The sequence below is a fragment of the Felis catus genome, chromosome C1 (assembly GCF_018350175.1).
Source record: "Felis catus isolate Fca126 chromosome C1, F.catus_Fca126_mat1.0, whole genome shotgun sequence".
Taxonomy (NCBI): Eukaryota; Metazoa; Chordata; class Mammalia; order Carnivora; family Felidae; genus Felis; species Felis catus.
Genome location: NC_058375.1, coordinates 200,407,347 through 200,421,016, shown reverse-complemented (window position 1 = coordinate 200,421,016; position 13,670 = coordinate 200,407,347). Strand labels below are relative to the sequence as shown.

At 44.2% G+C, this 13,670-nt stretch overlaps 2 protein-coding genes across 2 annotated transcripts in view; both read right to left on the bottom strand.

The window, feature by feature from the left end:
• Positions 1-4,893, bottom strand: part of XRCC5 (X-ray repair cross complementing 5) — a 90,583-nt gene extending 85,690 nt beyond the window's left edge. The window contains exons 1-2 of the mRNA XM_006935540.5: positions 4,765-4,893; positions 572-685 (exon numbers count right to left, since the gene is read on the bottom strand). Of these exons, the coding sequence (XP_006935602.1) occupies positions 572-685; positions 4,765-4,785 (135 nt within the window). The 5' untranslated portion in view covers positions 4,786-4,893. The remainder of the gene's footprint in view (positions 1-571; positions 686-4,764) is intronic.
• A 3,649-nt stretch (positions 4,894-8,542) lies between these two features.
• TMEM169 (transmembrane protein 169) lies at positions 8,543-13,375 on the bottom strand. Its single transcript, XM_003991122.6, has 2 exons — positions 13,093-13,375; positions 8,543-10,742 (listed from the first exon to the last, which is right to left on the bottom strand). The coding sequence occupies exons 1-2, from the start codon at positions 13,373-13,375 to the stop codon at positions 10,120-10,122; spliced, it is 906 nt and encodes a 301-aa protein (XP_003991171.2). The 3' UTR covers positions 8,543-10,119.
• Positions 13,376-13,670: the final 295 nt, after the last annotated feature.

The window sequence follows — 13,670 nt, the reverse complement described above, 5'->3', positions numbered from 1 at the left end:
CACCAGAAGACATAACTACTAGCCATGGGAGTGAGCCATGTGAGACGTCTGGCTCAGTTTAGCCCTCAAATGATTCAGCCCAGCCACCATCTGAGTGGACCTACACAAGAGGCCACAGAGGCCCAGCTGAGCCACCCAGTCATCCCCAAACCATGAGAACTGATTTAAAAAAAAAAAAAAAAAAAAAAAATCATTTAAGACATGAAGTTTTGGGATAGTATGTTACCAGCAAAAGGTAACTGGAACAGGATTTGTTCAAGATTACCAGGTTAGTAAATGACACGGCAGAGCAAAGATTCAAACCCAGGCCACCTGGCTCCAGAGATTATTACATTGTCTTGTTTCTCATGAAAACTGTAATTTCTACTGTAGAGGCCAGAAGAAAGGAAGAAAAAACTGTCAGGCTCTAGTGGTAGTTGGACTTACACGTAAGTATATGTAAAAAACCTCCTCAGATTCCCACAAACACTGGGGCCAGACATCATAAGCAGGCTGGTATCTTGTGTTACTAAGTGGAGACAACAACCAGTTAAAACATGAGTTACGAGCTCAAGGCCAGGCTGAAACTTACCTGTCGCTGCACAAACACGGTCATCAACTTCTTTGCTAGTTCAAATGGAGATTCTTCACCAGGAAGGGAGTTACTCATGGCAGACCCCACATCCATACAGAGCACAATAGCTGCCTAGAAACAAAGTTCCAAAGAGTGAGAAAATGTTAATGGTCATAAAAAAAGAAAACAGATATGTCCTTTTCTTATTTCACCCACAGAACCTGTACTTTAGGGAACTTAGGGGACGCATGGCAAAGCGGGGGGGGGGGGGGTGTTCCGCCTAGTGTATGTAAGACATGTAAATGGTTTACTACAGAGAAACTTTACTTTTTTTTTTTTAATGTTTATTTTTGAGTGAGAGAGAGAGAGACAGAGCATGAGCAGAGGAGGGGGAGAGAGACAGATGGAGATACAGAATCTGAAGTAGGATCCAGGCTCTGAGCTATTAGCACAGAGCAAGGCTTGAACTCACAGACCATGAGATCATGACCTGAGCTGAAATCAGATGCCCAACTGATGAGCTACCCAGGCTCCCCACTACAGAGAAACTTTAAAATTGCCCTAATATTTTCTAAAAGATAGAAAGCAAGTGGGGCACCTGGCAGGTTCAGTCAGTAGATCACACGACTTCTAATCTAGGGGTCATGAGTTCAAGCCCCACATTGGGCATGGAGCCTATTTAGAAAGCCAGGGGGCACATGGCTGGCTCAGTTGGTTAAACGTCCAACTTTTCATCTCAGCTCAAGTCTTGACCTCAGGGTTGTGAGTTCAAGCCCCATATTGGGCTCCACACTGGGTATGGAGGCTACCTAAAAAAAAAAATTAAAAAAAAATAAAAAAAAAAAAAAGAAAGCCAGGATAGGAGCATGCTCCAGGAAGCTGCTGCTCCTTTGGCCTGAGCCCAAGAATAAACTCATGGGAAGCAAATCTGAAAACCCATAGGCCAGAGCTAAATCCAGCCCATCTGAGCCCAAAATACATCAGACATACTGCAGCTGATTTGTAGAACCACAAGCATGAGAACAGAGAACAGATGCTTATTCTGTAAGTTACTGATTTGGGGATAGCTTGTTATGAAGCATTTTTGTGGCAACAGGAGACTGCTACAATCTTTATGTACTAAAATGATACACCCCAGCAATTTAAATCAGTTTGGGAACTGGGGATCTAGAATGAAGACTAAGACCAAATCTATTCTGGTAGGGGACATAGACACATAAACAAATAATACCAGCACAATATTCCATGACAGATGTGGGCAGTGGGCACTAAAAGAATACACAGGAGGATCATCTATCCAAGACTGGTAGAAGGGATAGAGGAGGAGTAAGGAGGCAGAAGAGGTTTCTGGATGTGGTTTTTGGGTGAGTCTTAAAGAATGTTTAGGAGTTAATCATGTGAACAAGGAGAGTTACAGGTAGAGGAACCACATAAATAAAGACACCTAGTCATTAGATAGCAATCACATACATAGAGGACTAAGGAAATAGGGGAAATAAACTAAAATAAAATGGTTACATGTAAAGTTCTATGTCTGACATCCAGAATTCAACTGAATATGAGCTGAAAGAGATCTGAACAAATAGCAACTCACAATTTCAGTGTGGATTATACAAATGAGTCACCAATATGACATGGCTACAGCACTACATCTCCCACACCTATCTCATCCCATCCTCCAAAATATTTTAGGTTGTATCAACAGTGTACTGAATTCAAAGAAGGAAAACAAAGTTCTTCTGGTGAAAAAAGACTAGATTAGCAAACCGGAGACCATCAGGTCCCACCTTCATTACAAATTAGCTCTGAGTCCTTGGGAATGTCACATAAAACCTCACTGTTAATTCAGAGGCAGGAAGCAGTTGTTGAACTAGATGAGATCCAAGGCCTTTTCCAGAGTTTACAATCTTTGGCAATGACAGCCTCACCTGTGCTTTGTACTGATCAGACCACATTTGACAAACTGTGAGCTGTCCTGAGCACCCTATCTTAGGAGAAATACTAATTAGAACAGAACATGAAATAAGCAGATTAGAGAAGGATCTAGAGAAAATGTGATGTGAGGAACAGTTTGAAAAAATTAGATATCTGAGCCAGATGAGAAGATTTAGGAGAACATGATAGTTCCGCCCAAATATTTGGCACCTGTGTTATAAAAGAATTGGCCAGAGGGGTGCCTGGGTGGCGCAGTCGGTTAAGCGTCCGACTTCAGCCAGGTCACGATCTCGCGGTCCGTGAGTTCGAGCCCCGCGTCGGGCTCTGGGCTGATGGCTCAGAGCCTGGAGCCTGTTTCCGATTCTGTGTCTCCCTCTCTCTCTGCCCCTCCCCCGTTCATGCTCTGTCTCTCTCTGTCCCAAAAATAAATAAAACGTTGAAAAAAAAATTAAAAAAAAAAAAAGAATTGGCCAGAGAGAATGAGCAAGAATAGGATCAACATATGGAAGTTACAGGAAGACTGGTTTGACTCTATGAAAAGAGGAAAAATAACATTAAGAAGTGATCAATAAAAGAACCACTGTTTTCTGAAGCAGTGATCTGCTGATCCTAGGAGTGTCAGAAAAATCTAGATGAGTTCCTATCAGAGAAGTTACAGATGATTTCTAAGTTTGGTTATATCTCAGGCAACATGTGGAAACTTAAGTTTTTCCCTAGTTTAAAAAGCACTGAACATAAATGCACTAATATGAAGAGATTTCTAGAGTAAAGACAGTACGTTTGAAGAAAGGTTGGTAATAAACTACAAACTTCCCTTGAGAACAACAAAATTTACACTCCATAGTTTCAATGCCCTGATTATAAGACTCTTTAAAAAATTTAAGAGTCCCAAAATATGTTGCTGCATTTATCTAATACACATTCATAAAAGCTATTTTTAAACCAGAAAACTCTAAGTTAGAGGACTAAAAATCTTTTAGTAGGAATCAAGTATCCAAAAAATGGCATCAAGGGGCTTCAAAATACGCAACTTCTTTCCGGAACCAAAAGAATGGTCTGTGTAACACTTCCAACTTCCTTTCTGGCAAGGAATAAGAAAACCAGGGAAGGGAAACTGAGCAACATAGTAACTCTTCATTAACACACGGAAACAATACAGACTGTGAGAATTTTGCTGCAAGTCCACCTGCCATAACAGTTGCTCCACTAGAGCTGCAGTATTTTCAGCAACTGAAAGGGAGGACAAAAAGGTAAGTGGCATCGAATGCTCATAATCGCTTTAATCCCCATTTCCCAATGGGGACTTGAGGGGACTAGGGATCGTTGTTGAAATTCCTATCTTGTTTATCTGTATACGGGATGCCTAGTAAAGGGCCTAGCCTTTGGATGGTTGGATGGATGAACAAACAATTCCCTGGAACACATCTCCCTCTAGTGATCATTCAGAGACAACCACCACTCTCTGCCTATATTGAAAAAAGTCATTTAAAAATTCCATCATAACGTCTATTATTAATGTGGGACAATGAGGGTCACAGGCTCCGAGCAACACAGATAGGGCTCTGAAACCTGACAGCCTGGGGTCACGTATGAATTCCACCTCTTACGGACTGGATAACCTTGGGCTAAGCATTTCACTTTCTTTATGCCCCAGTTTTCTCAACTGTAAACTGGGAATAATAGTTCTCACCTCATGGGTTTGTTGTGGAGATTACATGGGATAAGAATAAAGCATTTACATCAGTGCCTTACAGGGTAAATTTTCGATAAATGTGAAAGATTGTTACAGAGGTAATAACATGGCGCTTTACGTTTTAAGTTACGTATTTTACTCACAGACCCTCTCTGAACTTCTCCAAGTCTGTGGGTAGGTGCTTATCAAACCTTTCATTCTCGTATAGATTTTATAAAAACTAAGGCTCAGAAATGGAGGAGTTGGAAGAAGTGATGGAGGAGAAGAGGTTGGACTAAGAAAGAAAGAGGGTGGGGAAGAGGTGGGACAAGGAGGTGATGAGGAGGAAGTCAGAGGATGGGAGGGCCGAGGAGGCGGAGTGAGGGGGGAGTAGACGAGGCTCAAATTCAGGTCTTCTGACTCCAAATCCCCAGTTTTTCTCAGCGCAGCCTTCGGGCCGGCTCTCGGGATCCGGCCACGGGCCGCCGCGATCACCTCTTCTTTCCCCCATCCTTGGCACCGCGGTGATCCCATGATTCCTGCTTCCGAACCACCCTCTCCGGATGCCCTGCACCAGGAAAACCCAAGGCCACGCTCTGTCTACCTTACTCCTGGACCGCGCCATGTTGTCCGCGCGCGGGTGCCTCAGCCGCCTCTTCCGGGCAGGAACCTCGCGCACCGCTGCAAAGGTCCGGCGGAGTCGGAGGCAGGGCGTCGTAAAAAGGGCCGCAACTCAAGGAGCCTGGAAGAGGCGGGGAAACTGTGCGCTGACGCTCAGAGCATGCGCAGATACATTGCGTCCTGCCTCGGTGAGGCGCTTGGGGACCAGGAGCTGCTGAGGTCTTTAGAATTTGGTAAAGATGAATCGCTGCTCTCAAAGATTCGCTTCCTTTTGCCGTTATTGAGAGTAATCCCTGCAGCAGTTAGTGTCAGAGTTCTGGAGTTCGAGTTCTTTGGGTAGGAGTATGAATCCAGAAAATCACCTAGCTTCTCTAAAAGCCTGTTGTGGGCGTTTTTGTTTTTGTTTTGTTTTGTTTTTTAAAAAGGGGCTAATGAAAGAGTAAACAGATGCGATGACTTTGGAACCAACTACTGAAGGAAGATTTCCAGGCAATCAGGACTGGGATTGATTCCTTTCTTTGCAGAGGAAATGGGACGTGCACTGGCCAGGAAGCAAGACATAGCACCCACTAAGGATTTCCCAATAGTCTGAAGTGTTGCTGGCTTGGAAGGGAGGAGGTGAGGTTTAATTCCAAAAGCAAATCTAGGGAGGTGTTCTAGATCTGGGGGCTATCAGTCACAGTGCCTGACATGCTCACTGCCCCTTTCAAAAGAAAGTGCCCAGTTTGCTTTAGCCTTGCACAGAAACAGCGATCTTCTATACCGAATGACCAACTAGCTGAGAGGTGATTGCACGAAGGGTCCGGCAATCTGCACAGTAGCTGCAAACTTCTGTCCAAACCGGGGAATCAAATCCAACCAGATTCTCTCCCTCTTGCAGATGGGCCTGGGATAAGGAGAAACTGAAGCTGAAAAGATAAGGATACCATGAGGAAGGAGGGGCCTGGAGGGAGACAGTTGTTATCCACTGGTGCCAGTAGAGTCAGACATTTTCAGAGCGTGCTCATAGAACTGGGGAGGCTCTTCATGATGAGGAGAACAAAGGCAAAAAAGATGTAAGTAAAATTAAATTTCCTTACAACTTGCAGGCCATTGACAAATACTTGAGACAGGCGGAGGATGACATTCCTCAAGGAACTCACAACTGCCTTAATGTCAATGCTGTGATAGAGGCAAAAAGCAACTGTAGCTTGACAATAGCCAGACCTCTAAGAGCCTATAAGTCATCTTTAACATATGAAAATCCATTTTAGAATCTTCCTTTGTCTTCACCCACCTACCCCCCTACTTAAAAGTATATAACCAATTGCTCCTCACCATCCCAAGCTTTTTCTGCCCACACGTCTGGTCCTTGTGTTTTAATAAAAACGTTTTTTAATGAAAAAAAAATAAAAAAAATTTTTAATTAAAAAAATGTTGATCATGTGCTCACAGCCCATGTCACAGCACTTCAAGCTTTTGGTTCAAACCCAAGGGGTTCTTTTAAAACTCAAATATTTAAAATTTTTTTTCTATGTAACAAGTAGATAGAATTACTGGAAATTCACTATGGTGAAGGAAATTTGTAACTTTCATGTTGATGAGAGAAAAACTCTCGAAAGGCCTGATAGACAAAGAAAGCCATTCTAGGTTTCTTACTAAGTCAGCATGACTGTATGTAACCTGATTTATGGGCTGCCACATGTACATCATACATCTGCTTTGTGGATGACGGAACCCATCTTGTCCTTGAGTTATCGATCGATACTCGTACTCCCTGCATCCCTTTGCGTTTAAGCTGGTGATTCGTGCCTTACAGTACATAACCCTGTAAAAACTTCATTCTCCAAAGAGCATGAGTCTCTGTAAAAACTTCATTCTCCAAAGAGCATGAATCTCTGTAAAAACTTCATTCTCCAAAGAGCATGAATCTCTGTAAAAACTTCATTCTCCAAAGAGCATGTCATCACTTGGGCTTGAATAAAAGTCTTTCTTACTTTTAGAGATTCTAAAAGGTTTGTTCATTTTGTGTCAACAATGTCTGTGCTTTTGTCTTGCATGTCGTTTCTAGTTCTTCTCTTTTCTCTTCCTCTTCCTCCCTCTTCCCCACTCTCTCACACCCACACATTCTCCAGTACAGGTTCCTTTCCTGGGAGGGGGAATTATGTCATCCACGAAGCTGTTTCAACGGATGGCCATCAAGGGCACAAGGAAACTTTTAGGTCATCTAAACTTTTTAAAAGTTAGCATCTTGTTATATTGAAAATCCTGGAGGGGTGCCTGGGTGGCTCAGTCAGTTAAGCATGCAACTCTTGGTTTCGGCTCAGGTCATGATCTCATGGTTTGTTGAGTCTGAGCACTGCCTCAGGCTCTGTGCTAACAGCGCAGAGCCTATGTGGGATTCTTTCTCTCCCTCACTTTCTGCCCCTCCACTACTCATTCTCTCTCCCTCTCTCTCTCTCTCTCTCTCTCTCTCTCTCTCTCTCTCTCTCAAAATGAATAAATAAATTAAAAAAAATGAAAATCCTGCAGAATAAGGGTTTTATGCCCCCTTGGACTTGAACTGACATGAAAGTGTTGCTTAATGTCAATAGACAGGATGGTTTAGAAATAGCAATATCATCATGCTGGATCAATTATAGTTTACCCAGCTCAGTGTATTATGGCTGCAAAGCAGTTGGAAAGCATAGTCTTCCTTCCTGATATTCACCATGAAGATTGAATAACTATGAGCTAACAGAATGTTCCTGTATGGTATTTATTCTCTAGGTATTTGCTAACAGCAAAGATGAGATCGCTTTAGATCTGTTTAAGTTTTCCTGCCTCTAGTCTAGGCTTTTACAAACCTTGTTAGAGCCCTTTTTGAATGATTTCAGTTTATAAGCCCATTTCTTTCACTAGGATGAAGGCCATGTCCTCTTCATCTAAGAATCCCTTGAACCTCACCTTCACCCCATCCTCCTCCATGCCACCATGGCCACTATACCCTAGTCCTAATCATGATTATGTTTGGCCTTGGCCATTGGTTTCCCTCATCCCAGAAAAATGTGACAAGTGTGGTTGCAACTTCCTAATGGAGGCTTAGGTAAATCCCCTTAAATTAGTGGAAAGATTCAAGATATAAGGATCCATATGAAGATGGTTATACATATATAGGACAGCTACCACACTCACCCGTTTTCTGCAGGCTGAAGCACTCAAAGCCATTTTAGAGACATTCAAAGGCTATGTGAACAAATGTTAATTAGATTTTATTTTTATTTTCTTTGTCTTCATTTCAATTTTTTACATTTCTGCAAAAGCACCGGAGAGCACCAAGTTTATTTTCAAAAATGCTGGACAAAGTTTTGTTTCGTGTCGTGTGAAGCTAAGTTTTTGTCGTTGTTTTCAAAAGGGGTTCTTCTGAAGGTGGCATTCGCCATACATTAGGCAAATGTCCCGGGCCTTCCATGAGAAGGCACTACTGACTCATCTGGTTTGATTCACGGCAGTTCTTTCCACAGTTTCTTCCTGAGACATGAACAAGAAATGGGCACCAGCTGTTCTTGTGAGGATCCAAACCTCCAAAATCTGCTTGACCTCTTGGGATTCAATTCTTTGAAATTAGAAAGACACCCTCAAGAATAAATTTAAAAAGGAAAAAAAAAAAGTTTGGGGCACCTGGGTGGCTCAGTTGGTTGAGCGTCCAACTCTTGATTTTGGCTCAGGTCATTATCTCAAGGTTCGTGGGTCCAAGCCCCCAGTGCTTGGGCTCTGTGCTGACAATGCAGAGCCTGCTTGGGATTCTCTCTCTCTCCCTCTGGCTCTGCCCCTCCCATGCACTCCCTCTCTCTCTCCCTCTCTCTCTCTCTCTCTCTCAAAATAAATAAATAACCTTAAAAAAAGGAAAAAAGGTTCAGATTCTATCAAACTGTATTCATCTGGCTTACACCCCCTAGTGGCCAGGAAGACACAAGCTTCACAGTGGAAAGCCACTGTTCCTTAAACTCCAGAAAGGTCTGAGTGAGTGAGGCTGTAAGTGAGGTCTTGCCAAAAGACAGAAAGCTAACTCTGTCTTCTACATGCTTAGGGCTACTGATCCCTGTTGGGGGAAGTTTCCAATCCCTCCCTACACAATCGTTAATATGTAGATTAGATTAAATATCACTGCCCAGTCCTGCCTTCACTATCAGGAAAAACGTTATGCTACCAATTGCATTCAACTGTTCACTCTTCCTTCCTAAAAACCCTGAAACCACATGACATTACAGACTAATTGCAAAGTACATGAGCTGCTAATATCTATTTATAGCATATACATAGTATATATAGCTAGTATCTATGTATAAATTCTCTGTGTAACATTCAGGCCTAAATAAATAAATAAATAAATAAATAAATAAAACTATATTAGCACGTTGGGATCTGGATATATTTAAGTAATTACTGTGAGGCAGAGATTCTTTCATGCCTGCCGAAATAGCCATGTTTCTTTTTTTGCTTAAATTAGCAGAACCCAAAAATTTAGCCTAGAATATAGCTGCCCAACCAAAAGACATTTCCCAGTCTCTTGCGCTTGTGAGGTCATGTGACTAAGGTCTGGCCAATAAGATCCAAGAACTGTTGAGTGACACTTCTGGGAAGTCTCCTTAAACAGGGAAGATAGGCACTTTGCCCTTTCCTCTGCCCTGCCAGAAAGGTGGGTGTGATGGCCGGAGCTGGAGTCAGCACAGAGGTGTTGAAGACAAGGACAAAGAGGGCTACCTCCTACTAATGGTAGGGGAATAAAGCCTGGGATTTGGATGACTTCATCAGGTCCCCTGATGGTCTGCCTCCAGACTTCTGCACAAGAAATAAAGAACCTTCCATCTTATTTGAACTACGGATATTTTAGGGTTTTAATCATATGCCACTAAATCAAAATCTAAGTGATACACACAGATCTTTACTACACTATCCCTGCTACACTGTGGTAGCCCTGCTTCCTGTTTCTCTCCATCCTACTTCTTTTTGGTGAACTTGGTCTCCCTGGCGCCTCCCTTTTCACCCTGTCACCTTTAGTCACATACTCCCCTGGGTTCCAGGCACCAGTATCTTCAAGCTCCTGAACTTACACACAACTAAGCTTCCTGTCCCAGATAAATGGTCATTTTAGAGCAAGGAATGAGAAGAATTCACCCATGGCTGGATTGCTTTGGCATAAATTGCTTTTCTGTTCCCTGCTCTCCTGGAACCATCAAGATAGTAGGCAAGAAGCGTGTGGGCTAGAATTTTCCAGAACTGAGAGGGGTAGGGGGCTAATGTAAAGAACAAATCTTCTGGAATTGGAAGATGATATATAGGCTATTGGGACCACAGAAGGAAATAAGTTCTTGGAAGTTTAGACAGTGGAAGTTTCTACTTCCTGGGCAGAGTCCTTGTTGGAGAGAGTGCCTGAGATATTGTCAGATTCAAGCAACTCTACGATGCTGTAGGGAGAACAGTCCTCCAGGCCCAGCTTGCTGCAGAGCCAGCCACAGAAGCCTTTCTCCATGTCCCGGGCAGCTTGCCACCATGCTCCCCAGGACCATGAGAGCTGGACCACAGCAGCATAGAGGCCCAGGGAAGAGGCCATGGCCATGATGAGCACTGGATAGAAGAGAATGAGGCAGGGGCAACATGAGATCTTGTGCCAGAAGGTCCTCTCCTCGTTGTACACGAGGAAGATGTTGTACCAGGTGATCGTGCCATAGTAGAACGAGACAACAAAAGAGAGGATAAAGACTACAGGCAGGCAGACCAGCGTCCAAAGGACCACGTGGGGCCCACGGTCAACTCCCATTTGGCAGGCCTTTCTGTCTTCAGGTGTTACTTCTCTTGATGACCCTTTTGGCTTCGTCAATTCTTGCAGCTCCTTCTCCGTCAATGTGACGTGGATGTCCACCATCTGGCCCTTTTTCTTCCCTCGAGTAATGGTCCCGGTTAGTGTGACATAGCGGCTGTCCAAAGGCATGTTCCACATACCTGCAGGGCATTAAGGAGGTGAAGCCAAGGTCAGAAGAGTGGGCACTTCATCACAGTGTCATCCCCTGAGCTGGGGGCTGGGTACAAGAGTTCCTGTTTTCATAGCACCTGGCCCAGTCCTAGAGTCAGTGATTCAGTGATGGACTGAGTGGACCTCCCTCAGGAAGGTGACCGCTGGTCTTATTACTCCCCCAGTGAACTCTCCCTCCACACAGGTGGGCCCTGAGAAAACGGCGAAGCAGGAGAGTGTTGTCTGCCCGCTTCTCTGGGCCTCAATCTTGGCACAGTCTCTGTGATGTGAAGAGGTGTGAGGGACTTTGCCACAGACACTGCTTTAGAATGATCCTATTTCTAGTGTATAAGTGCTGTGAAAATACTGCTTGGGAGCGTCTACTAGCGTGTGTGAAGATGGCACCGTGTGTGTATAGACTGATGGGCACCCTGCTCCCTTTCCCTTCTCAGCCCTGTGTCTGTGCTTCCATGAGAAAAGGCTTCCTCACATGCCTGGGGTCATCTCAGCCCTCATACCCAAGCTCTGTACACACACACACACACACACACACACCCCACACATACACCACCCGTATCACAAATGCCCCCCCTCCACATGCACACACCCACATACCACCACCACCATTAAACGGCCATCCTTCGGCCATCCATCCTGGAGTGAGGCTGGAGATACTGAAACAGGGAAGTCTGTGGTCCTTCATATGTGAAAGTAGTCTCTGAGTGGAGGTGGAGGAGAGTATGGGCAGGACTTCTCGCTCCCTGACTGGAAGAGGGACCGAATGGACCCGCCTAAAGAGCAGGTCCTGGGAGAGTGGCCGGGAGTCTGACTATTCAGATAGAAGAGTTGTACTGCTCCCCCAGAACCTAAGGATTTCACAATCTCCCGCATCTCAGTAAATGACACCACCACCTACTGTCTCTGTGGAGTCATTGCTGACACTTCCCCGTCTCTCGCTACTTGCCTCTGATCCGTTAACAAGTTCCACATTGCCTCTCTTCCCTAGCTGTCTCTCTCACTATCACCTGTCCTGGCCTCTATGTTAGTGCCGTCGTGGCTGTAGTGATACGACAGTCTCTCATCAGCTTCCACTCTTACCCTTTATAATCCACTCTTTATAGAGAAGCCAGAGTGGTTGTTTAGAAATATAAATGGGATGGTGTCTCTCCTTTGCTTAAAAGCCCTCCACTGACTTCCCCTTACACTTTTAACCAACCCCCAACTCTTTACTATGATTGCAAGGCCTGGCATAATCCTCTTAAACACCTCTGCCCATCCTCCCACAGTTCCCTATACTCCCTACACAGAAATAGCTCCATTCTCTGAATAGGCCAGTGGTGCTCCCATCGTAGGGTCTTTGCCCCTGCCGCTCCCCCTCCTCTACAAGCTCTGCCCAAGACCATTTCATAGCTAGCTCCTTAATATCAGCTCAAATGTCACTTCTCAGAGGCCCTTGCATAGCCATGCAATCTCTCCCCCCATGCCCTCCACCATCGCCATGGTTGATTGTCTTTGCAACTCATATCACTCTCTGAAATTACCTTTTATTTACTGACTTGTTCACGTCTGTCTTCTCTCGACTAGGAGGTAAACTGCATGAGAGCAGGGACATTGCTTGCCTTGTCCACTGTGGGCCTATGTCTTAGAGATTAGAGCATCTACACAAATAGATATACCTCATCTGTCTACTGCTGCGTGGTGATGCTTAATCCAGACAGTCCACGGCTTCATTAGCAGCAACAGACATTCTTATACATGCATCCTTATGCCTATGGGCATAAGTTTCATAGGGTAGATACTAAGAATTTCTAGACGATAAGATATGCATATTTGGAATTTAATAAATACTGAGAAACTTCCCTACAAAGTGGGTAAAGCAGATTCCATTTCTCCTTGAGGTATATGAGAGTATATCCATTTTCTCAGATTGATGTTATCATATTTTACCCAACTTTTGGCCAACTTATGTGTAAAGGGATATCATAACTTCTTGCTGTTATAATTTGCATTTTCCCGATTCTTGTAAAAGTCAACTATCAGCTTCTTTATCTTACGTGTATTAAATAATTAGCATAATCTCCTTGTGTTACTAATTTCTGTGTATAAGTCAGTCTCTTCTATTACACTAGGAGTTCAGAAAGGACAGAGGTCTCCATATCACTGAGAAGAGAACATAGTAAATGCTTAATAAATACTGTCCCTTTGTTGAATGAAGACTGCAACATTGTGAGAAGAACTGTATCAACAAGAAGAAATAGGTCATTGAGGGAATCCCTGTCTATCTTCTGGAGAATCCTCATTCCTTCCTGTGGCTTTAAGTAAGTGGCCCCAGAGACTTACCATCATCTGCAGGATAGTCTAGGAAATCATCCCCCTCCTCTTCTTTAGGTCGGTCTCCACCTTCTGATTCCCCAAGCTCCTCATCCAGTTTCTCATTTTCTGACCGGTAGATGATGATAGATTCTGGGCGGGACTCTTTCCTCTTCTTTTTCCGGCGACCCATTGTGGATTCCCCATCCAGGGCGAGGGCAGCGGCCATGGCCTTCCTCAGAGAGCCCTGGTGGGGGCTTGGGAGCTGTCCCTGGACTTCTACTGGTGCCAGCTCTTCCATCCCAGTCCTCATGTCTCGCTATTCCTTGTGAAGAGTCTGACTTGCTTGAGCAAACTCACGACCCACACATCACAGAGCTTCTTCCTGGATGGGGCTATGCAAAGATGTTCCACCAATAAGTTCCACATAAATTGGAAAGCAAAGCCATCAACAGGAAGCAAGTAGGGTGAGATGGAAAGGGGTCTGGGAAATGATTCTCAACTTGGCAGAAGCCTTCTCCTCCCTTTGCGTCTCATAACACTGTATTTTGGGAGTGCTGCGGAAATACTCTCACAAAATTGGATTCCTGTGAATAAAATTGTATGTG